The sequence below is a fragment of the Desmodus rotundus genome, chromosome 5 (genome assembly GCF_022682495.2).
Source record: "Desmodus rotundus isolate HL8 chromosome 5, HLdesRot8A.1, whole genome shotgun sequence".
NCBI lineage: Eukaryota > Metazoa > Chordata > Mammalia > Chiroptera > Phyllostomidae > Desmodus > Desmodus rotundus.
In genome coordinates, this window is record NC_071391.1 from 125,913,485 (window position 1) to 125,939,485 (window position 26,001).

The window sequence follows — 26,001 nt, forward strand, 5'->3', positions numbered from 1 at the left end:
TTTCACAATATAATGTTGAAAATTAAATGTGTGGACATCTAATAACAGCTTCAAAATACATGAGACAAAAACGGACAAAACTGAAAGGATGGGTTTGTTCTCGATAGATTTGTCCGTAGTATTTACAATACAATTGTGGCTGAGTATTTCAACCTACTTCTCTTGATAATTGACAGAAGAGATGAGAGGGGGTTGAGGGACTGCATAAAATAAAGAAGGGATTAAGTACAAATTGGCAGTTAGAAAATAGTCAAGGGGTGTACAGTACAGCACAGGGAATACAGGCAATAGTATTATAATAATTATGTATGGGCGCTAGACTTGTTGGGGGACCGCTTCATAAGGTGTAGAAATGTCTCACTAGTATGCTGTACACCCAAAACTAAAAGAATATTGAATGTCAACAGTAATTTTTAAAAATGTTTAAAAAAAAATTTTTTAAAGGCACAAAATCAGAAGGAATATACAGGACCTGAACAACACTATCAACTAAATAAACACTCCACCTAACAATGTACTTATCCCTCTCAAGTGCACGTGGAAGCTTCGCCAAGTTACACCTTGTGCTGGCTCATAAAACAAGTGTTAATGAAGTTAGAACTGGAGTCACCCAGTTTTTTCCCTGACCCCACTGCAATTAAAAATTAACAACAAAAAGATATCTGGAAAATCCATACGTACTTGGAAATTAAACAGCACACAGCTCAATAACCTACGAGTCAATGACAAGCACACGGGAAACTGGAAGTCATTTTTGAATGAATGATGTTTACAGCACAACAAACAAAGATTTGTGGGCTGCAGCTGAAGTTGTGCTGAGAGGGGATGTTATAGGTGTAAATGCTTATGCAGTAAGAAAAGAAAGGTTTAAAACCATTGTTTCAAGCTTTCAACTTAGGAAGTAAAAAAAAAATGGAGAGCATATTAAATCCAAAATAAATAGAAAAAAAGAAACATTAAAAATAAGAGAGAAAACCCAAGAAAATAGAAAAAAACGAGCAATAGAAGAGAATCAGAAAACCAAAAATTAGTTCTTTAAAAAAAGGACAATTTATAAATCTCTAAGTTGATAATTTAAAAAAAGAAATGAAGATACAAATTATCCATAATAAGGATAAAAGAAAAGATATCTACATATTCTACAAATACTAAAAAGGTATAAGGGGGTGGGTGGGACAGGGGAGAGCAATGGGAAGAAATCGGGACAACTGCAATAGAACAACAAAAAAAGATGTAAGGGAATATTATAAACAACTTTACACCAATAAATTGGAAAATTTCAATGAAATGGAAAAAATATTTTAAAAGACACAAATATTAAAATAGAGACAAAAAGAAACAAAAAACCTGAACTGCCTTTCATTTTTTAAAACACTGACTTAATAATTAAAAATCTTCTTACAAAGAACTTCCAGGCCCAGAGGGTTTCCTTGGTGAATGCTAATAAACATTCAAGACATATAGAAAAAGAGAACAGACTTGTTATTAGAAGTGGGGACTGGAGTGGAGTGGGATAGGGTAGAGGGATTGGAAAAAGTTGGTGCAAGCCACCAGGTATAAGTAAGCGCTGTCTAACCACTATGCTGTACACCTCGGAGTAATACAAAATAATTTTGAATGTAAACTACAATTGAAAAAATAAAAAAAACTTTTTAAAAGGATAAATCAGTACTAGGGATGTGATGTCCAGCACGATGATGAGCGTTACCCCTGGTGTGTGAAGGGTGCTAAGAGAGTGAGAGCCCTAAGAGCTCTCATTATAAAAAGAAACATTTCTTTTCCATTTCTTTTTATTGTAAATATACGCAATGATGGGTGTTACCAAACTTATTCTGGTAATAATTTCACAACATGTAAAACAAACCTGTTTTTCATATTAATGAAGTCTAAATTTATTTCCTGAGTTCTCAAGGTAATTCCAAAATGTTTCATGGTAGCCCATACCTAATGTCATTTATGAGCACTGTCTAAAGCCGACTGTTTTAAAAAAATATATTTTTATTTTTAAAAAATGTATTGGAGTGACATTGGTTAATAAAATTATATAGGTTCAGGAATATAATTCTCTAACACATTATATGTATATTTTATCATGTAACTGAAACACAGGTCCAACCGCCTGCCGCTACAAAAGCCAACACTTGAGAGGCAGGTGCTGATGTAAAGCAAAGTGGTTTATTTTCAGGTTCTGACCACCTGGAAGGTGGGGGACTCATGTCACCAAGGCAATCTCCTGGAAAGATGCGGGACTCACATCTTAAAGCCCATCTGCCCCTCTCAGTGGAGGCAGAGATTTTTATAAGGATGGAGGGGGGAACAGAACAGAAAGATCAAGGAAGGGTCTGAAAGTTCTCTGTGTGCAGACGAGCGCACTCCGTGCGGATAAGGTAAGTGATGGTCCGGTGTGCATCATGCATCATCCTGGTTTAGTCATCCTGGCTTCAGGGTTGAAGGTCAGCATATTTCTTGGAGCTGGGATGCCTGAAGGTTGAGTCTGTATTTTCTGAAGTTAGTTTGTAAGATTCTTATACAAACATGCTGTTCATCTACAAGCTACACATTAGTCAGAGTTAGCACTTACAGAAACAAAAGGATGGTGGAGTGAGTTACAATTCCCCACGATTACAATTTTCCACTGTTACAGGTTCCCCACCCCAAGTCAACTCTCCTTCCGTTACCATTTATTTCCCCTTTACCTTATTCTCCCTTCCCTATAAACCAAACCTTTTTGCTGTACATCATACAGGAATGTGTGTCAATTATATCTCAATAAAACCAGAGAAAATATTTTTTTAAAGAAAGAATGCACAATCTACAAAATCTCAAAAATTAGATGAGAGAACACTTTCCAACTCATTTTATGAGATCAGCATTACCCAGACAAAGTGATTACAGTTAAGAAACTATAAATAGCCCTGGCTGGGTGGCTCGGTTGGAGCATTGTCCCGTGCACCAAAAGATTGTGGATTCAATCCCCGGTCAGGGCACATACCTAGGCAGCCAGTTCAATCCCCCGGTCAGGGCGTGTATGAGAAGCAACGGATCATGTTTCTCTCTCACATCGATGTTTTACCCCCCCCTTTCTTTCATCAATAAACAGATCCTTGCGTGGGGGGAAAGTTTAAAAAAGAAAGTAGAAGTAAATACAGTTGCAAAACTCTTTAACAAAATATGAACAATGTAATTCACCATATAAATAGAATAAAGGAGAAAAACAATATGATTATCTCAAAAGAGGTAGAAAAAGCATTTGACAAAATTGAACACCCATTTTTGATTTAAAAAAATAAAAACCTCAGAAAACTAGAAGTAGAAAATTTTTTTTGACCTCATAAAGAGCATTCACAGTAAAGACTGCAGCTACCATAATATTTGATAGTAAACAACAGAATATTTTCTCCCTGAGACCAGAATAGGGCAAGGGTATCTTCTTCCATCACTTCTATTCAATATTATACTGGAGGTCCTAGTCAATGCAATAAGTAAGATTTAAGAGAAAGAAGGAAAACTTTCTTTGAAGACATGATTGTGAACAAATCAGATCCTAATGAATTTACTCCCCCAAAAAGCTACTAGAATATAAATTTAGCAAAGCTACAGGACATAAAACCAATATATAAAAATAAATTGTATTTATACTAGTAATGCACTATTGAAAAATAAATGTGCAATAACATTAAAAGACATAAAACATTTATGATTAAATTTAACAAAGTATGTGTAAGATATTGACACTGAAAATCACAAACCATTTTGAGAGAAATTAAAGTGAGATCTAAATAAATAGAGAAATAGACTATGAACACAAACTAGAAAACTCAGTATTACTAAAATGTCAATTCTCCCTAAGTTGATATATAGATTTAGTGTGATCCCATCCCAATTAAATCTCAGCAGGCTTTTTTTTTTTTTTTTTGGTAGAAATTAGCAAGCCTATTGTAAAATGTATATGTAAATAGCCCTGACTGGTATGGATGGCTCAGTGGGTTGGGTGTCTTCCTGCACACTGAAAGGTTGCTTGTTTGATTCCTGGTTAGGGCATGTGCCTGGGTGGCAGGCCAGGTTCCCAGTTGGGGGTGGGTAAGAGGCAACTGATTGATGTTTCTCTCCCTCCCATCCCTTCTCTAAATAAGTAAATAAATAATTTTTTTAAGTAAAAAATATATATATAAATACAAAGGGCCAACAATAACCAAAACAACTTTGAAAGAATCCACAATATTGCAGGACTACCTGATTGCAAGACTACTGGACAAAGAGAATGTCACGTGATGACAAGGAATGGTTGAGTGATGCATCTATAAGCCAAGAAACACCACGGATTGCTGGCGAACACCAGAAGCAGAACAGGAAGGACCTTCCCCTAGAGCCTTCAGAGTGAGCATGGCCCTGCTGACAGCTGGATCTTGAACTTCTAGCCTATAAAACTGTCTGCTGGGAAGGCAGATCAATAAACTGTGAGCATCGAAGAAGTACTACACTGAAACCATGAGTTGAACTTTCATTCTGTACTACAATTTCTGTGGCTTTATTGCTTTATATACTTGTAAACATAATACCTGATCATTGTAAAAACCTAAGATTGAGAAAAATCACACCCTGGCTGGTGTGGCTCAGTGGATTGAGCACTGGCCTGCAAACCAAATGTTAGTTCGATTCCCGATCAGAGCACATGCTGGGTTGCAGGCCAGGTTCCCAGTTGGGGGGTGCAAGAGGCAACTAATTGATATTTCTCTCCCTCTCTTTCTCCCTCCCTCCCCTCTCTAAAATAAATAAATAAATAAATAAATAAATAAATAAATAAAATCAATCTTTTAAAAATTAAAAAAAAGAAAAATCACAGAAAAAGTAATATAGAATGTTTATGATCATACCCCACAGGAAGCACTGTTAACATTTTGGTTATATTTTTCTGGATGTTTTCCTATACATATACATGCTGTATTTTTCATTTTGGCTTATTTTCTTCATTTTTTTTCCCCTAGACAGAACTTTACTTTTTATTTTAACAGTATTGGTTGTGGATATCTTTCTATCCCAATAGTAAAAAACACATAACATCATTTTAAATAATTGTATAATGTAACCGTATCCTATGATTATTAATTTAACCAGGGTCTTTTCCATGGACATGTAGGTCGTTAATCATTTTTCATATTATAAACAACGCTCTTATGACCTTCTTTCTCTGTCTCTGACTCTCGCTCTCTCTTTGTATCTATCTATCTATCAACACCCAATCAGAACAGCAAAAAGAAAAAAGTACTTTAAGAAATGAAGATAATTTAAGGGGCCTCTGGGACATCAAGGGTACCAATATTCGCCTCATGGGGGTGCAGGAAGAAGAGAGAGAGCAAGGAATTGAAAACCTATGTGAAAAAATAATGATAGAAAACTTCCCTAAGCTGGTGAAAGAAATAGAGGCCCACACCAAGATGTATGATAATTAAAATGGCAAAGGTTAAAGACAAAGAGAATCTTAAAAGCAGCAAGAGAAAAGCAGTTACCTGCAAGTATTTCCCATAAGATTGTTAGCTGACTTTTCTATAGAAATTTGGCAAGCCAGAAGGGATTGGCAAGAAATATTCAAAGTGATAATAAGCAAGGGCCTACAACCAAGACTACTGTACCCAGCAAAGCTATCATTTAGAATCGAGAGATAAAGAGATTTCCAGACAAGAAAAAGCTAAAGGAGTTCATTACTGCCACACCAGTATTATAAGAAATGCTAAAGGGTTTTATTTAAAAAAAAAAAAAAAGGATTTTACTTATGAATTTTTAAAGAGAGGGGAAGGGAGGAAGAAAGAAAGGGAGAGAAACATCAATGTGAGAGAGAAACATTGATTGGTTGCCTCTTGAATGCACTCTGACTGGGAACTGAACCCACAACCCAAGCATGTGCCCTGACCAGGAATCAAACCAGCAACACTTCGCTTTGTGAGACGATGCCCAACCAACTGAGCCACACTGGTCAGAGCTAAAGGGGAAGAAGAAGAAGGAGAAGGGAGAAGAAGGGAGGAGAAGGGAGAAGGAGGGAGAAGGAGGGAGAAGGCGAAGAAGAAGAAGAAGAAGAAGAAGAAGAAGAAGAAGAAGAAGAAGAAGAAGAAGAAGAAGAAGAAGAAGAAGAAGAAGAAAAAGAAAAAACCCTGGCTGGTGTAGCTTGGTGGATTGAGTGCTGGCCTGTGAACCAAAGGGATGCCGGTTCGATTCCCAGTCAGGGCACATGCCTGGGTTGTGGGGCTAGGTTCCCAGTGTGGGGCACACAAGAAGCAACTACACACTGATGTTTGTCTCCCTCTCTTTCGCCCTCCCTTCTCCTTTCTCTAAAAATAAATAAATAAGATATGAATAATAGGAAGTGGGAATGAGAAGTGGGAAGTGGGGCTGGTCACAGTAACGAAGCTGAGAGGCTGTTCGTAGAGCAAGCTGAAGTTGAATACCAGGGGACTTGGATCTTAGCTAGAACAGTATTCCAGTTACTAAACTTTCAACAAGTGGAAACTTCCACAGCAAGTGGACATTCTGAAAGTCATAATCTTCTTTGAACAACTCGACCAAGATAAAAATGAATTTTTCCACACTGAGAAACACCCAAAATCTGTTAGCACCACTAAAATTGCAAATGGAATTCAAGGCAGTGCAGCAGGTCCAGCATCTTCCATTTCTTTCAAGCTGCAGCCTTTCACTGGATATTTTGAGGACTAATGATGAGACTATTGGATTTCAAGATATTCTTAGTGAACCATAACAAAGTGGAATAATGGGAAAATCACACCTGATAGGGAAATGTAAACTTGGTTTCCTGTGATGCAGTATGCTGTTCATGGAAACGGTGGGGGTACATCTTGTTTATAGCCATCTTTTTACTAGAATTTTATGTACACAATATTAAAAGCACTGACATGCACTTATGGATGTGGCTCAGTTGATTGGGCATCGTCCTGAAGAGCAAAGGTTTGCTAGTTCAATTCCTGGTCAGGGCACAACAAGGGTTCGTTGTGGCAATTCCTGGGTTGTGGGTTTGGTGCCCAGTCAGGGTGTGTATGAGAGTCAGCTAATTAATGTTTCTCTCTCACATCAATGTTCTCTCCCTCTTTTTCCCCCTCCCTTCCCCTTTCTCTAATAATACATAAATAAAATCTTTTAAAAATAAAAAAAATGTAATGATGCATGAGAACTGTTGCCTAAAGAATATCTGATCATTTGAAATTATTTGGGTCTTTGGTTTATGGTCACTTGACAGTTGAAAGCACTAGAGATGATTTTAAAACTCCTGATTTGCATTAAAACAATAACTTTCTACATCTTTAAAAAATTGTATTAATGAATATTATAAAACTGACAACTTGGTTCCAATTCAACCTATTTCTCGGTATTCCATAAATTCAGTTTTGAATAACCATTATCAGAATTTGAGTCTGCAGTCTTCATAGTAGCCTCTTGCAGAGTAAACCATCTGTAACTGATCGCAGTGGTAAAACTTTAAATGAAGTACAAAATCAGATATTTATATTTACCTTGTTTCAATATAGTTCATTAGTGCTCATGAGAATAATATTTGCTTTATTGAAGGTGTTTTAAAATTATAGCTATTCTTTGATTCTTTCAGATTGAAGTATAAAGTTCAGTAGTTTTTATTTTAGTCTTGTCTTTGAAGTGAAAAACTAAATAAAGTAACCAGCTCATGTTAATTTTAAAATATGAATAATAAGCCCTGGCTGGCTAGCTCAGTTGGTTAGAGCATCATCCCCATATACCAAGGTTGCAGGTTTGATCCTGGTCAAGGCATATGCAAGAAACAGCCAATGAATGCATGAATAGGTGAACAACAATTCATTGTTTCTCCCTCTCTCTCTCTAAAAAATATGAATAATAAGATGGCAATAAATACATATCTATCAACAATTGCTATAAATGCAAATGGGTTAAATGCTCCTATCAAAAGACAAAATTTTTTTTTGAGGGTCTTGTTTTCATACCTATTTCTCTCTCTCCCTTCTTCTCTCTCTCCATGTCCTTTGATAAGAGCATTTAGTCCATGCACATTTGTTATGTTGAATTGTAGTTTCCATTTTTACTGAAATGTGAATTCACATTTATAAATGATGAGATAGTTTAAAGAACTTAAAATGAGGCTTAAATAGTATTGAGCACTGTCTTGCTACAGTTAACTGTATCTACATTCTAGGAAAAATAAATGATACTGGAAGTTGAAGAAAAACCAAAACAACACTCTTATAATTGCTGTCTACAAAACTTAATTCAGATTGAAAGACACACACAGACTAAAAGTAAAGGGTTGAAAAGAAGATATTTCAAAAAATAAAAACAAATAAACAAGAAGCTGGGTTAACAATACTTATATCAGACAAGATAGACTTTAAAATAAAGGCTATAACAAGAGACAAAGGACTGTTCCACCTCTGGCTATTTATCCGAAGAAATCCAAAACACTAAATTGAAGACGCACATCCGTGTGTTCACTGTAGCATTATTTACAATAGCCGTGATGGAAGCAACCTAAGTGGAAGCAACCTAAATGCCCATCGGTAGATGGATGGGTAGAGAAGAGTGGTGCATATGATACTGGTGTCCAAGGTTCTTAGAAACTCCCAAGATGGAAATCAAGAGAGTTCACTTAAAAATAGCACTCAGGTGAGAGGTTTATTAAAAAGCCCATGCGTGCGTGGGAAACAGCATCCAAAGGGAGAGAGAAATGGCTGCTTCTCCCTGAACAAAGGCAGGGGAACAGTTTTAAAGGTAGCCTTGGCCGGGTAGTTCAGTTGGTTAAAGTGTTGTCCCAATATGCCAAGGTTGCAGGTTCAAGGACCAGTTAGGAGATATACGAGAATCAACCAATGAATGCATAAATAAGTGGAACAACAAGCTGATGTTTCTCTCTCTCCCTTCTTCTCTCTCTCTAAAATCAATCAATAAAAATTAAAAAATAACAGAAGTAGAGGCAGGAAAGATGATGTCTGAGTGTGATGTCTAAGTATGTAGAGGCAGGAACTCGTTGAGGCTTGCACAGTGGAATTACATACTTCTTCATGCATCACATGGCTCATTAGCATGTTAGCTCTCCACCCTGGGGAGTGTTTTTACTATTATAATGAGGGTAAGGTTCTGAAACAGTCATTCTGGGGCTAACCCGAGCGTTCATTAGCATCCTGGAAGTCTCTTTGCCTGATAAGGTGGTGCATTGCAATTACTGGGGCCGTTCTGTCTGGCCACTGATTGGGTGCAGGGTTGGAGGGTCAACGGATGAAAATCTAATCTTATCTAGAAGAGGCTCAGCCTGTCTCATATAAACACAATAGAATATGACTCAGCCATAAAAAAGAACAAATTCTTGCCATTTGCAACAACATGGATGGACCTTGAGCAACGATTTTCAGCCATTTTGATCTTATGGCACACGAAAACTAATTATTAAAATTCTGTGGCATACCAAAAATATATTAGATTTTTTGCCGATCTGACAAAAAATAGGTATAATTCTGACTGTTTTACAAAAAAATAATAGTAATTACCTACCCTTTTTGCTCCAAAGTGACTTTTTTAAAAAATCAGGTGTCTATACTTGTATATAAGGATTTCTGGTACCAAGAATTAACTAATTAGATGCAACCTTATTATGACACGTGACCAATAAGATGCAACACTATTATATGACCTATATATTTATGGTTCAATACAGGGCATTCACACCGGACAGCTATTGTTATGTTGGCTGTTGTCATTTTTTTATTTGACAACCTAAGGGAAACGAGGTCAGTGTCCCTGAGTAAAGTCAGGTATTGCATGTTTTAAAAATTCTTGGAGCATACAGGTGTGCCATAGCACACCGGCTAAAAACTGCTTGCTGAATGGAATATGCCAGTCAGAGAAAGACAAATGCCATATGATTCCACTTATATATGGAATCTAAACAATAAATAAACAAGCAGAACAGAAACAGACTCAGATACAGAGAACATTTTGACAGTTGCCAGATTGGGGGGAAGGTGAGGGGATGGGTGAAAAGGTGAAGGGATTAAGTACCAATTGGTAGTCATGGGAATGTAAAGTACAGTATAGGAAATATAGTCGATAACATTGTAACAACTGTGTATGGTATCAGGTGGATACTAAAATTCATAATTTATATAAATTATAATTCATAAATTATATAAATGGCTGTGCTGGCTGGTGTATTGATATAGTTTTTAATCTTGCCATATTTCTTTCTTAGTTAAATATCATATCAAACCAACTATTATCAAAATTAAAAGCCAACATCTATAAAAGTTAATAGTAATTTTAGGAATATACTTGGGTATGTGTGGCTCAGTTGGTTGGGCGTTGTTCTGCAAAGTGAAGGCTCGCGGGTGGATTCCTGGTCAGGGCACATGCCTGAGTTGCAAGTTCAATTCCCGGTGTGGGATGGGGTGGGAGCCGTATGAGAGGCAACCACTCAATGTTTCTCACATTGATGTTTCTCTCTCCCTCTTTCTCTCTTCCTTACCCTCTCTCTAAAAGTCAATAAATAAAATCTTAAAAAAAAAGAAATAATCTTAAATATAGCACTGGAACTACACAAGATTCACAAGCATAGCATAAAATAAGAGTAATTTTGAGCAGTATATGATAAATTGAGGTGTTAAAGAGCTATAAAAATAAATATCTTGGATGTATATTCAGATATTATGAGTCAGAGCTTAGTGTGATATTTTGTAATTTATTTAATATCATGTTTACTCAATTCATTTTACTGCAATGAACAATTTAATAAAAAGCTGCTGACTTTATAAGATGAGGTGCTTCTTGATTAAGTAACAGATTAAGATCTTGCAATGGAACATTTTGCAAGTAAAGCCAAAATAACCGGTTAGATTATTCTTATTAAAAGTATGTGTATATTGGATATATCTCCCTAGGCAAGGGAAAGAAAAGAAAAAATAATGAAATGGTACTACATCAGACTAAAAAGTTTTTGCACAGCAAAGGAAATCATCAACAAAATAAAAAAGACAAAATAAAAAAGACAACCTACAGAACGGGTGACAATATGCACTGATACATCTGATAAGGCGTTAATATCTAAAACTTGTACTTACAAAACTCAACACCAAAAAAGCAAACAACCCAATTAAAAAATGGGCAAAAGACCTGCCTGAATAGACACTTTTTCAAGGAGGACATACAGATGGCCAATAGACATAAGAAAAAATGCTCTATGTCACTAATCATCAGAGAAATGCAAATTACAACCACAATGAGATACCACCTCACACCTGTCAGCATGGCTAGTATCAATAAATCAACAAACAAGTGCTGACAAGGATTTGGAGAAAGGGAAGCTTTTGCACTGTTGTTGGAAGTATAGATTGTTGCAAACACTGTGGAAAGCAGTATGGCATTACCTCAAAAAATTAAAAATACATCTGCCTTTTGACTGAGCGATCCCACTTCTGGGAATATATCTGAAGGAACCCATATATTCAAAAGAACATAAGCACCCCTATGTTCACTGCAGCATTATTTACAATCGCCAAGCGATGGAAGGAGCTTCAGTGTCCATCAGCAGATGAGTAGATAAAACTACTATGGGACATTTACACAATGGAATACTACTAGGCCATAAAAAAGAAAACTTTGGGACAGTATGGATGGACCTGGAGGACATTATGCTAAGTGAAATAAGCCAGTCAGAGAAAGACAAATACTGTATGATTTCACTCATATGTGGAATCTAATGAACAAACTGAACTAACAGGGGAAATGGGGACAGACTCAGAGATGGAGAGCAGGATGACAGCTAGTGGGGGAGAAGGTTAGGGGGTGGAGGGATTGAGCACAAAGGAAAAGGGACTCATGGACATGGACAACAGTATGGTGATTGCTGGGGGGATGTGGGTATAAGGGGACTGAATGATAATGGAAAAAAATACAATAAAGATTTTTTTTTAAAGGATGTGTAGTTTGGAAGCTGGCTGTGTGTAACTTCCTGAAAGCATCCAAAATGCAGAAGACAACAAAAATCTGGTTAACTTATTCCTACTTTCACATTACTTTTCACTTCAAGTTGCTGAACAGATCACAAAGTTCCAAAACTAGGTCTAGCAACTGAGGTTTACAGATTTAAAACAGTGATAGGATGTCCTTAAGACTTCAGTAACCAAGTGAATAGCTTATTTAATGTCCAAGTGAATTATACAGCTATTTACTGTAACAACGTGACTATTTACATTAATCAACTTTCAACAGGAGAGTACAACACACTTAAATGAATTATGCTCAATAAAAGCATAATTTTTTACTGACTATATATTAATATAGTTGAATGTTAAAATTGCTTTTTCACCTTTCCTCTTTTGAATTCTTACTCCAACAGTTTCTTAAGCAGAAAAAAAAGCCTTTTAAAAACAGATTAGGGAGCATTTGACATCTTGCTTCCTGGCAAATGTTGTCAGTTTGGGCTCAAATAAACTCTCATAAAGATTAAAAAAATAGCCCTGGCTGGTGTGGCTCAGTGGATTGAGCCTGGCTTGTAGACTAAAAGGTTAGCAGTTTGATTCCCCACCAGGGCACATGCCTGGGTTGTGGGCCAGGTCTCCAGTTGGGGGTGTTCAAGAGGCAGCTGATCGATGTTTCTCTCCCTTTCTTTCTCCCTCCTTTCCTCTCTAAAAATAAATAAATATTTTTTTAAAGATTCAAATAAATAAAAAAGTATAATATTACACCTAACCAAAATTTAAAGACATATAATATATTGTTATTGAATGCTTCAAGTCATTACAATTATTTTAAGAGTAATAATAGTGTTGTAATTTGAATTCATTTTCACTAAAGTAAATTATTGACTGTCATTTCTACTTCCCTATATTTAAAAAAAACTCATATTGTTCTCTAACATTTATCAAAACAGGAGTAATCTGTTTCTAGCACTTGGCTCTTGGGAACAACTTTTCTTACATCTCCAAGGGCTAAAAAGCGGGGGGAAATGATTGAGAACATAGAAATTTGTCATCTCCCAGGAGCCAAGGAGATTTTTTTTTTTTTTACTGGTTTCAAAGGAGTACAATTAAACTGCTAGGTAAAGCTCAAAGGTCTTTTTTATATTATGGTTCGACGGTTCTCCGCTTCTCTTTGTATTCCTTTTAGCTTCCACATTCTTCCTAGACGCTTCATTCTCTCTTCCAGGTCCCATTTCTTCAAGGTTTCAGAGTCGTGCTCTCTCGGATAAAAGAAGTCCCAGGATTTTTAAACCTCTGTGGCCAGCAAGGGTCCCCTACTGGCTGTCACAGCCGCAGCTTTTTACCTTTTCTACTCCCACCGGCCTCCGCGGGAGGAAGCAGCTGGTGGCTTCGTGGGGCGGGGTGCACACCTTGAGAGGGGTGGTGCCCCAACGCCCGCGCAGTGGGTGGGGGAGGGGAACCTACTCGCTTTCCCGCCTCCACCCTGGGAAGGTGACTCATCGCGGCGACGGCTCCGACGGAGGTGAGCAGCCCCCGACTGGCGCCGGGAGGCGGGGCCGCCAGGTCGGGCAGGTCCGCTGCGCTCCGCCCTGCGCCCATAGTTCGCTGTCCTTCGGGGAGCTTGCTTCTCACTTCTGGCCCCGGGGAGCATCGTGCGGCGGTCTTCTGCACGCTTGCGCGCCCCACGCCCCAGCCCTCCGGTGGGCTCCCGTCCGCGGGCTCCCACCCGCTCGCCCCGGCCGCCTAGCGCCCGCCTGCTCGGCTCGCGCGCAGCATGGCGCTGCCCCAGGTCCTCGCGTTCGGGCTCCTGCTCGCTGCGGCGACGGCGGTGGCCGCGGCGCAGAACGGTAGGGAGCGGAATTACGGGATGGCCTGGGCCTGGGAAGGGGTGTGTTAGCCCTCGGCCCCTGAGACGGAGATTGTGGGGAAGGGGAGGGCTGCAGCACTTTCCCGTCTGGAGAGCCTACCACGCGGTGCAGGCGGTGGGAAGGCGCCCACTTGGCGCGGGCCGGAGGGAGCAGCCTCCCTTGGCCGCTTTGCACTCCTCTGTAGGGAAGTGGTCCGCGGCAAGGACAGAGGGGCGGGCAGGGAACGGGGCGGCTGCGTCCGGGGGCTTCTAGGACTGTGTGTGCAACGAGGGTGCGGGAGCACTGGGGTTGTGGAGTGGCGGAAACCAGATCGGGCCGGGAGGGGAGGCTGAGCAGACGACCTGCCTGTCCGCCCCTCCCGGAGCACCTGCGGCGGGCCCCGGATGTCAGTAACCGGAGGGAGCAGGTGGTTGCCGGGAGGCCGTCGGGGCCACTCCTCACCTGCGCGCGGGAGAAAGTCCGCCTGGACCTTGACTACCAGGCGTGTAGGTGGTTTCCTTTTTCTAAGCAGCGTATGAGTAATGCTAGGTTTATTACAGAGGAACCAGAACTATCGATAACCCTGAAGGATAAAACCCCCCAAATCCCGCCGCTTTAAGAGAATCTGATAATTAACAACAGGGTTTAAAAAAAAAAAACAAAAAAAAACCGTTGCTCTAAACGTTGCCCTAAATCTAAACACATAGTTTTGAATCTTGATTTTTTTTTCCCCTCCACATTACGTCCAGAGTTTTCCATTTTCTTTGGTCTTGAGAAACACGATTTAAATGGTGACATAACAGTCTATATCGTGGAAGGTCACACCACTATGCAAATGTCGGACGTGTAGTTTGATTCCAGTGTTTTTTTTTTTTAATAAATTATTTATTTTTAAAGGGGAAGGAAGAGAGAAAGAGAGGGAGAGAAACATCAATGTGTGGTGCAATTAAACAGTTTAATCAAGTCCTGGTTTTCTAGATTACTTCTGGGGTTAAATTTAAACCTTAAATTGCTTTAAAGTGATGATAGTGGCTATAGACCTATGTTCAGAAAGTTTGTAACTATTTGTCTGTTTTAAATTTGCCATTGCTTGGACACGAAAAATGTACTTTGAGCAGGTATAGTGCTGTGTCAGATTTTAACTCCTTGAGGAGGACCACAGTACTTCATTTGTGACCCTGAAATTGTGTTTGGTGCTGGTCAGATCGGGTAGGTGGTTAATATCAATTAAAACTTAAACAGGAAAAAATGAAAGCCAACTAGGGACATGAAGGATCAATATTAAAATTCTTTGGTTTCCCCTAGCTGGTGTGGCTCAGTGGATTGAGTGTCAGCCTGCGAGTTCGATTCCCACTCTGGGGCACAGGCCTGGGTTGTGAGCCGGGTCCCCAGTAGGGGGAGCAATTGCATGAGAAGCAATTGCACATTGGTGTTTCTCTTCCTCTCTTCCCCTCTCTAAGATAAATAAATAAAATCTTTAAAAAAAATAAAAATAAAATTATTTGGTTTGTCATACTATTTTTTTGTTTTTAATGATTGTACTCTCTTAGACAAGAAATTAGGTGGGCTTGCCAATTTGAAGTTAAAATTTACTTTTGAGATAGTCAAGGATATAACTATTAAACTGACTTCAATACTCAGGATGCGCAGCAAAGTTGGGTACCAGGGTTTAATTTAGTTAGGAAGCCCACATACTGAGGTGCTACCAACTTCAATTGAAAGTATAATTTTTCTAAGGTGTAGTTATAGTCCAGGGCTGAATATGTTCCCATTAAGCCCCAAAGCAAAGAGGGAGGAAGGGTATGGAATTGTTGATTTTTGAAGAAGAGTTGGTACCTGACAGGCAAAGGTTTATCTTAGCACGATGGGAAAGAGGGGAGAGCCAACACTGGGAGTATCATAAAGGCCAAGCTGAATGTGATGTTGGAGGGCTGTATTCTTGTTTAAAAAAATATCAAAATGGGAATGCGTGCAAGTTAGGCTGAATACCTATATAACACATACAAATTATGTCAGCCACGCTAATGACAGCTGAAAAATAAAACATTCAGAATCACCCTTTAAGGCTTTGTGTCCCTGTAACTTAGGTACTATTGTCAGAATATAATTTAGCTGGGACACCAGCTAAAGAGTTGAGAGTCGATTCACATTTTAAAGTGGACTTTTTCCCCCTTAGAATGTATCTGTGAAAACTACAAACTGACCGCAAACTGCTCTCTGAACCCACAAGGTCAATGCCAGTGTACGTCAATTGGTACACAAAATTCTGTCATTTGCACAACACGTGAGTAGAATATCTTCATTGCCTTTAAACTTTATCTTGACTTATATTTCTATAATGGGTGTGTTTTGAGTTGGGAAGCCTTTTATTGGCTCAGATAGGACTTGTGTTATTTTGTCAATTATCTCATACCTGTGAAAGCTTCCTGTCTTTGGAAAGTGAGTGTGGCACCTGTAAGTCTACCAAAATCTTTGGCCCTGGGAGTGTGGAGTTAAATTAAAATTTCTTTTCCTGAAGCATAAAATTGCAGTTACTTTTCAGTACGACGTTAAGGTTTTCTTTTTTGTAGTGGCTACCAAATGTTTGGTGATGAAGGCAGAGATGTCTCATTCAAAGTCTGGGAGACGACCGAAACCTGAAGGCGCTATTCAGAATAACGATGGGCTGTACGATCCGGACTGCGACGAGAACGGGCACTTTAAGGCCAAGCAGTGCAACGGCACCACCACGTGCTGGTGTGTGAACACTGCCGGGGTCCGGAGAACAGATAAGGACACTGAAAAGACCTGCTCCGAGCGAGTGAGGACCTAGTGAGTTGGGCTGCCTGCATTACTTGTTTTCATACTTTTCAGATTTGTTTAACGAATTAAACTTATTTTTTGAATATGTCATACATTTGATGATTTAGAGTTGAAAGCTAGAAACGGTGTGCAGTGAAAAGTCTCCATCCTGCCTCAGTTACCCAGTTTATCTCCGCAGACCTGATGTCACCAGTTTATTCTGTAACCTTCCAGAGATATTTTGTGAATTTACTAGCAATATACTTTTATTTTTTGTATACTTTTTCCTTATGGTAGCATGCTATGTGGTAGCATAGCAAGCTAGCATAAACAAAAAGGAATTTATTGGCAAGAACTAGAAACTGAAAAGGTATCAAAACCAAGACAGGCATTCTCTATGCTTCTGTCTTACGGGACCTCCAGGTTACTTTTCGGTGGCTCTCTGCACCTTTCTGTGTCTTCACCTGAACATTGCCCAACGTGACCGGCTAAGCCTTGACCTCAAGTGACCTTGCATTTGTAGCCAGAGGGTCAGTGTTAGAAAAGTGTCCCTTCCTGGATGAGTTCTTCCCCCCCCTCCCAAATACAAGGTAAAGTTTATTTAGAAAGCCACAGAGGTAGAAGTGGTGGGCTCAGAAAACAAGTTATACAGAGGCAAAAGAGGGGCCCTTTGAGCTTAAGAGAAAGAGAGAGGCCTGGGGGAGGGGCGTGGGGAAAGGTGTGGTTGTGGGAAAAGGCTTGGGCGTGCTCCACAGAGAGAGCCGCTATGTGAATTCTTTATGAAAGATCTGTGAGGGCCAAGGAAGAAATTAAAGGCATACCAGTTGTGTAAATCCTTTTTCTGTTACCTCTACTAGCTTATTAAGAAAACAATATAAAAGTCTGAGTGTTACAGTTAATACTGTCTTTTTAATTTACAGCTGGATCATCATTGAACTAAAACACAAAACAAGAGAAAAACCTTACGATATTCAAAGTTTGCAGACGTAAGTGCTATGAAATGCATAATATTTAGAAAAACTAAAACGAGTCTCAATGTTTTCTCATATTTCTTTAAAAGATACTACACATAATACTTTTAACCTTATTTTGAAATTGAGTTGTAAGAATAGTAGATTTCTATAGTGCCCTTCACTTAGATTCACCAGTGAATGTTGGCTGCCTTTTTCTTTATATGTGTGTATGTGTGTGCTTTGTGTGTCTTCTGTCTAGCATGCATATTTTTTCCTAGCATCTGGTGAGAGCAAATTGCAGACATCGTGCCCCTTTACTGCTGAATACTTCAGTATATCTTTTCTTAGAAACGAAATGCATTCTCTTACATAACCATGGTACAGTTACCAAATTCGTAAAACCTACCCATATTGTGCTAGTTTTCCGAGTGTTGTCCTTCGTAACATTTTTTTGTCCTCTGACCCCACCTGCATTTAGTTCACACGTTGCATTTAGTTCAGACTGTTATCCTCTCTAATACGGGACACTGTTTTGGCCTTTTTTGTCTTTCGTGACCTGGATATTTTTTGAACAGTGTGGGCAAATTGTTTTATAGAATGTCTCTCATGTTTGGTTTGTTGTTTTCTTATAATAAAGTACAGGTTATACTTGTCTTTCCCCCTTGGTTTAGTACCAGCATTTATAAAACCAGTGCTGGGGAAAGAACTAGGTCTCTGGATATAAGCATGGTCTTAATATAGCAAATGTCAACCCATACATTTTTGACAGAAAAAAAACACTTAAGTGATAGTGTGTACTCCAAAGCATCTCACATCAGGAAGGACATGATGTCATCTGGTCCCTGTGCTGATGATGCTACCTGTGGTTAAGGTAGTGTCGCCAGGTTTCTCTACTGTCGAGTTACCATTTTCCTCTTTGTAATTAATAAGTATAATCTGTGGGCAGATACTTGATACCCTGCTTCTAATCAAAGTGGAACTCAACAGTTTAGCATCAGTGGGTGCTTGCTTGAATCTAATACTATATTGGTAAAATGATATAAAATTTTCAACAAGTTTGATTAATGACAATTCTAGACTTGGAGCTATCTATTTAGTTAATGTAGTGCTTCTTAATGTTGTGTGATACAACCATTCTTTAAAAAACACAATCTTTAATTATTTATAGTGCGTTCAAGGATGTAATCACAACTCGTTATCAACTGGATCCAAAATATATTGCAAATATTCTGGTAAGATTTTTGCCCTTTGTTTGTTTTTTAAGTAAATGAGCTCTGGAGGAAAGTTGGTGAAGTGGTGTGGTTTGGGCCTGATTTTTGGTGGTGATGAAATTGCATTTGAGCAGTAGTTTCAGCCCATGGCACATCATAGAGCAAATTCCCTGTTTTGTTTTTCTTCCAGAGCCCTTGAAAATCTGTTTACCCTTAAAGAAAATGTAGTATATCTTAGTATCCCAAACACATGCCAGTCTTCTTACCCTGCGAAACTGCTCTCTCTAATTGCGGCTGACACACACACACTTTAGAGTGCCTAGCTCCCATCTCCTCTGGTTTCAGGAGCTAGTCCTTTTAACAGTTAGTCCTTCCTTAACTCTTTCAACTCTGGTTGCAAAATGCTGAATAGTGCAATGGAACCCTTTCAGAGCTGTATGAATTTATTCTTAAATTCCTCTAGATTAAAGTTGGTATTTTTAAAAAGACTTTTTGGAAGGAATACTTTTTTGCTTCCGAAAGCAGAATGTGGTAAATGCATACTGCTTTTTGGATTGCATTTCTTTAGTGATGCGGATCCTGGCCAGCGGGATCCTGTGCTGTGGCTGCAATAGATAAATAAATACACATGGACTACAGAAATCCTGTGGAGGAAAAGGGACAGCATGGCCACTCTGAGGGAGAGAGGGCTAGAGAGAGCCCAAGAGAGTGCCGACCCCTGCCTGGAAAGGCTTTTATTGCTTTTCTGGGCACAGTACGGGATGGTCCTCATTTACTATGCACAGGTTCACTGTAGGTGATTACCTTTTACAGACAACAAAGGACAGAAAGCTGCTAATTACTTCAAAGAGAAGGATGTTACAGCTCAAGGGGGAAAGTGGTTGAACTGGTTACACTTCATACTTGGGTGGTTTAGCACAGATTTTAGGAATTTAAAGATACTCAGTAAACATTTGCTGCCTCAACTCAGGGTGAGGGAGTTTTAGCAAAAGCAAGTCTCATAGCAGCCTAGGTACAATGCAGGCCTGATTCCCCACAGGAGAACCTGTCCATGGGCGTGGGTCCTGCCCACCGAACTACTGGCTTTTCCGAGTGGGAGCTGGGCCACATTTCCCACACGTGGAACAGTTCCCCATACTTTAGCATTTTAGTTTTAAAGTGATCCTAACCAAATACGGTGCCTTAATAATCTGATTCTAGAATCTTTTCAGGAGAAGAAAATTCTCTTTTGAAAAGAAAACATGCATTGTAATTATTGTTGTTTGAATTGCTGTCTTAATTCCCTTGGATAGATTTAAAGACCTCCCAAAGATTTTTGTCCAAAGATTTAAAAGTTATTAGTGAAAAACTCAGTTATCTACTAGTGGGAAGGAACATTGACCCATGTAGATCATAGAAAATCAAATAGTGAATGTTCGGATTATTGACTGTTATTTTTGTGATTTTGGATATGTTAATATTAATTTGTATTTTTCAATTTCCCCCCAGTATAAAAATGATATTATCACTATTGATCTGGTGCAAAATTCTTCTCAGAAAACTCAGAATGATGTTGACATAGCTGACGTGGCTTATTACTTTGAAAAAGATGTGAGTAAACTCTTCCTCGTTTTATTCTAATATTTAGAAATACAGTGTTCTTTTTCGGCTGGAACCACCATCTTGCAGTAATTCGCCAAAATGACTAGCACAAAGGGAAATAGGAGAGGTACCCATTATACATTCTCTAGGTCTTTTAGAAAACATGGAGTTGTTCCTTTGGCTACGTACACGCGAATCTACAAAAAGATGATATTGTAGACATCAAGGGAATGGGCGCTGTTCAGAAAGGAATGCCCGCCCACAAATGTTCCCACGGCAAAACTGGGGGAGTCTACAGTGTCACCCAGCATGCGGTGGGCATTGTTGTAACCAAACAAGTTAGGGGCAAGGTGCTTGCCAAGAGAACTAATGTACGGATTGAGCACAGTAAGCACTCTAAGCGTCGGGTAGCCTCCTGAAACGTGCGAAGGAGAATGATTAGAAAAAGAAGGAAGCCAGAGAGAAAGGTGCCCGGGTTCAGCTGAAGCACCAGCCTGCTCCACCCAGAGAAGCGCACCGTGTGAGAACTGATGGAAAGGAGCCTGAGCGGTCAGAACCCGTTCCCTGTGAATTCATGGCGTGATAAGTGTGAAAAAAATAAGAGACTTCCATACCAATAAAAAAAAAAGTAATATTCTTTGTCAGACCTCTGTGGATTCAAGGTCTTCCATAGTCTATTTTTCCACTTACAAATCAACCGTATCTCTAACTGTTCTCCAAGTGGTTCTTGTGCTGCAGTGAATGCTGTCTTCCCTGTCACTCCCATGCACCTTCCTCACACGCCTTTCTTACTCGTTTGTATATGTATGCCTTTTTATCAAATTGTTCTGCCTAGAATATCTTCACTTAATCCTTATCGATTACCTCCTCGATAGTTACTTAGTTTGTGTGTATAACCTTACCCTGTTATTTTCATGAATAAGAGTTATATGAGAAATGCTGTGTGATAAAACTGTTTAAGCTTTAATATATTATAGCTAGCTATTTTCTGATGAAATTAGGATTTTTTTTCAAAATAATCTGGCCTGTGTCCTGACAGGTGTGGCTCAGTGGATTGAGTGCTGGCCTGTGAACCAAAGGGTCGCTGGTTTGATTCCCAGTCAGGGCACATGCCTGGATTGTGGGCCAGGTCCCCAGTTAGGGGGCGCTTGAGAAGCAACCACACATTGATATTTCTCCTTCTCTTCCACCTTTCCCCTCTCTAAAAATAAATAAAATCTTTTTTTAAAAAAAAGTCTGGCCTGGGGAAGGGCGGGGAGGATAGAAGGAAAAACAGATGAACTAACATTGGCTATGTGTTTATATTGCTGAATCTGGTGATAGATACATGGGACTTCATTATAGTATGGTTTCTACTTTTGTATATGTTTGAAAATTTCCCATGATAAAGTTTTTTTTTCCCTAAGTTTCAATATAAGATTGTTAACACCGAAACCATAAAGGTTCTTGGCAACAGTTCCTTTGGTTTATAATTGGCATGTAATTTCATAAGGCCAGGTTTTCTTAAATATAGTCATACCTCGGTACTCGTCAACTTCAGAACTCGTCAAACCTGATACTTGTCGCATTTTGATGAGAAAGAATGTTTCAGCACTCGGCATTTGCTCGCCGCTTGTCACACCTGCTAGATCTCGTATGCGTCACGATGCCACCCCACAAGAGAAAACGCCTCATCATTCGTCGCTTGCTCATCACTCCTCAGAACGAATTAACGACGAGTACTGAGGGACCACTGTATTTTAAATTGCTGTTCTCCTTCTCAATGTAGGTTAAAGATGAATCCTTGTTCCATTCCAAGAAGATGGACCTGAGAGTCGATGGGGAGCTACTGGATCTGGATCCTGGTCGAACTACAATTTACTATGTTGATGAAAAACCACCTGAATTTTCAATGCAGGGTCTAAAAGCTGGCATTATTGCTGTCATTGTGGTTGTGACAATAGCACTTATTGCTGGAATTGTTGTTCTGGTGAGTACAGGACAAGTAAAATTTTATTTAAGGGTATATTTCAAGGAAAGGTGACAATATCAAAAGGCTACATCGATGTTCCAGAATGATATCAATGAAACAAAAATCTTCATTTTTTTTCTTAATAATTCTCTATAGTGAGTGAATCTATTGCATTTCTGGTCCCTTTTTATTTAAAAAGTCACCTTGAAGCAAGGAAGGATACTAATCTGAGACAAGCTTGTCACTGGGCACCTCACCGGTCAGTTGTGTCGCCACCAAGCAGCAAATAGCCTTCGGTTCTCACTGCAAACAGTTCAACACTCCTGCCAGGATTAGGGCAAAAATACCTGAACTCTCAGGCCATTCGATGAAATGAAATAACAACACAAATTAAGGTTAACATAGAAGGGAGTTAAAAATGATTAATACAAAACAACAATTCTATTTTTTTTTTTAATTTATTGATTTGAGAGAGAGTGGGAGAACCATCGATTTGTTGTTCCATTTATTTGTGCGATCCTTGGTTGTTTCTTGTATGTCCTCTGACGGGGTCAGACCTGCAACCTTGGCATATAGGGATGACGCTCTAGCCACCTGAGCTACCCAGCCAGGGTGCCAACAGTTCGAAATAAAAGATGAGCAAATTGAGTTTAGCAGTGCTTCAGAAGAAGAATGTATCACATGGACAAGCAGGGTTTATAGAAATGTAAAGATACTTCAGCATCAGGAAATCTTACCAACATGAAGAATTCAGAAGTAGATGTGAGGGTATATGGGAATTTACATTTTCAGTTTGGTGGAATTATCACACTTGGCTATCCACCTGGAAGAAAACAAAAGTTGGGTTCCAGTTTCACCCCACCAGGACTGACCATACTGTCCAAGTGTGCGACTGGCAAAGTACACCCATGCTGAAGTACACAAATTCCAGGGGGATTATTGTTGGAAATGTTTAAAAATAAAACATCTCAAAGTTAATTCAGGAAATGTTTATATAACCTTGTGGTAAAGGAAACCAAGTAAAGCTGGAAATCTGGAATCTGTGAAGGGAAAGATATATTGTGTACTTGACTTCATTGAGATTAACAGTTTATGGCAAAGATACTGTAAAGTAGAAAATATCAGTGACAGGCTGGGGAAAAATACCTAGTGTGCATAAAACAAAAAAGAGTATTGACTCCTGGTTGGGTAGCTCATTTGGTTAGAGTGTTGTCCCACTACGCCAAGGTTGTGGGTTTGATCCCTCTGGTCTAGGGACATACAAGAATCAGCCAATGATAATGGGGAAAAGAAAGGGGAGGTTTGACAAGGAACATGTATAAAGGATCCATGGACAAAACCAGAGGGGGGTAGGGTTGAGGGTGGGGTAGGGGGAAGTGGTGGTGGGGAAATGGAGACAACTATACTTGAACAACAATTAAATAAAGTTTACAAAAAAGAATCAACCAATGAATGCACAAATAAGTGGAATGACAAACCCATGTTTCTCTTCTCTATCCCTCCTTCCTCTCTAAAAAATCAATAAATAAATTTTAAAAAGGAGGTATTATGCATAATGTATAAGGAGTTCTTACAAATTGATGAGGAAATTAAAGAATGGCAACAGGTAGGGATACACAACTTACGGAAGAGAATTCTAGGCGGCAAGAACAAGACATGAAGATGAGCTGTAGAAATCATTGGATCTGTCCTGTATAAATGAAAGCATGAGTACATAGGGAGCATGGTCAGGTTACATACTGCAGTGTTGCTGGTAACAGTGAATCTGCAGACAACCTGAGCATGGTATATCCATGCTGTGGAATAAAGTGGCTACTGAATGAGTTCCGTCTATAGCTTTTGACTTGGTACCATCCCGTGATGATACAGACTGCAAAAATATTGCATGATTATTGCATGGTCCCATGTTTATGTTTGTATTATGATGGAACAATATGTGGAAGAATGCACACTAGGCTCTTTAAGTTTCACTAAGGATGATTCATTTCATTGTTTTCTTGATTCTTTTTTTGGTTTGTTTCACTGGTTATGGTAGACTTTTTTTTTTTTTAAGATTTTATTTATTTACTTTTAGAGGGGAAGGGAGGGGAAAAGACAGGGAGAGAAACATTGGTGTGTGAAAGAAACATCAATTGGTTGCCTCTAACATGCCCACAACCAGTGGTTCAATTCCCAGTCAGAGCACATGCCTGGGTTGCCAGCCAGGTCCCCAGTAGGGGGCATGCAAGAGGCAACCACACATTGATGTTTCTCTTCCTCTCTTTCTCCCTTCCTCCCCCCTCTCTAAAAAATAAATTAAAAAATTTAAAAGAAGGTATAATGTCTCTAGTTGGATTTTAAAATTAAATTTGTTCATATAGGAATTATGTGCATTAAAAACCTATGTCACCTTTTTTTTTAATACTTTTTTTACTTAATGATTTTAGAGAGAGAGAGAAACATTGATTTGTTGTTCCATTTATGTATGCATTCATTGGTTGTGTATGTGCCCTGACTAGGGATTGAACCTGCAACCTTGGCATATCAGGATGATGCTGCAACTAACTGAGCTACCTGGCCAGGGCTCATATGTGTCAGTTTAAACCAGTGATTTTCAACTGTTTTCATCTGATGGCACACATAAAGTAACTACTAAAATTCTGCAGCACACCAAAAAATAATATTTTTTGCCAATCTGACAAAATAATAGGTATAATTTTTATTTAACACACTGGATGGATATTGTTGTGCAGGCCGTTGTAATTTTTTTATTTAACAGTCTAAGGGAAAAGAGATCAGGGTCCCTGGCCAAGTAGTCAGGTATTGCATGTCTTAAAAATTCTCACAGCACACCAGCTAAAAATTGCTCATTTAGACCAACTCTTTGTTTAGTAGCAGTTCTAAGAGAGTAATCTTTTTTTTTTTCCCCCCCATTCAGGTTATTTCCAGAAAGAAAAGAATGGCAAAGTATGAGAAGGCTGAGGTAAATGGATTACTTAATATACACTTAATAAAAATTGTATCTTTCTTAAAGATCTAGCTTACCTGCTCCTTTCCCCTGTCCCCTTGGCTACGTTTGCTCTCTAAACAGCAGTTGAGTTGTGCACCTAATGTGTGCTTCCTATAAGAGAGCTTCTTTTTTAAAAAATTTAGAGAAGTCTCATAAATGTGGAAGAGAATTATCTCACTTTCCTCTACTTTTTTTTTAACTTTTCAGAACAAAAGATTGGAAAATCGTTTTAATATGTTTTCCTCTTTTCCCCTCTTTCAGATAAAGGAGATGGGTGAGATGCACAGGGAACTCAATGGATAACTGCTGTCATTTGAGTGGTTGCTGGAAGAAGGGAAAGTAATAGACTGATTCGATTACAAATATATGAGCATGGGACAGACATCTTTGAAGACTACTTTGTTAGTTAACATATTTGTAATAGTGAAACCTGTACTCAAAATATAAGCAGCTTGAAATTGACTTCACCGATCTTAACCTTTGACAAGTGTCATGTACGCAGATCTGATATCCCAGAACCTGATTGTCCCAGAACTTGGATTGCATAGTTAAAATTATTTATACATAACATTGAAGAGTGTGCATTAAATAGGCTTCCATTTGTGACTGAAAGCTGCCTTCCTACTTATATTTGAGTCTTGTACATAAAAACCTTTTTTTTATGAACTATGAAATAAAACTTTTTAAAACTGAATTTCCTAACTTTGAATTGTATTGAATCAAATTTC

General features: G+C 38.9%; 1 protein-coding gene, 1 non-coding gene and 2 pseudogenes across 2 annotated transcripts; 3 read left to right on the forward strand and 1 right to left on the reverse strand.

Moving 5' to 3' along the window:
* The first annotated feature begins 1,811 nt into the window (after window positions 1–1,811).
* Window positions 1,812–6,926, forward strand: LOC112298085 (proteasome maturation protein pseudogene; annotated as a pseudogene).
* Window positions 6,927–13,518: 6,592 nt separating this feature from the next.
* Window positions 13,519–25,967, forward strand: EPCAM (epithelial cell adhesion molecule). The gene is made up of 9 exons (XM_024553071.3): window positions 13,519–13,807; window positions 15,984–16,091; window positions 16,378–16,618; window positions 17,509–17,574; window positions 18,710–18,773; window positions 20,241–20,342; window positions 22,102–22,302; window positions 25,202–25,246; window positions 25,535–25,967. Exons 1-9 carry the CDS (start codon window positions 13,735–13,737, stop codon window positions 25,574–25,576), a joined length of 942 nt encoding a protein of 313 aa, XP_024408839.1. The 5' UTR covers window positions 13,519–13,734; the 3' UTR covers window positions 25,577–25,967.
* On the reverse strand, window positions 18,207–18,341 carry LOC112298228 (small nucleolar RNA SNORA72). Its single transcript, XR_002974133.2, has one exon. It is a non-coding gene; the product is annotated as a small nucleolar RNA SNORA72 (small nucleolar RNA).
* Window positions 20,353–22,027, forward strand: LOC112298157 (large ribosomal subunit protein eL21-like; annotated as a pseudogene).
* Window positions 25,968–26,001: the final 34 nt, after the last annotated feature.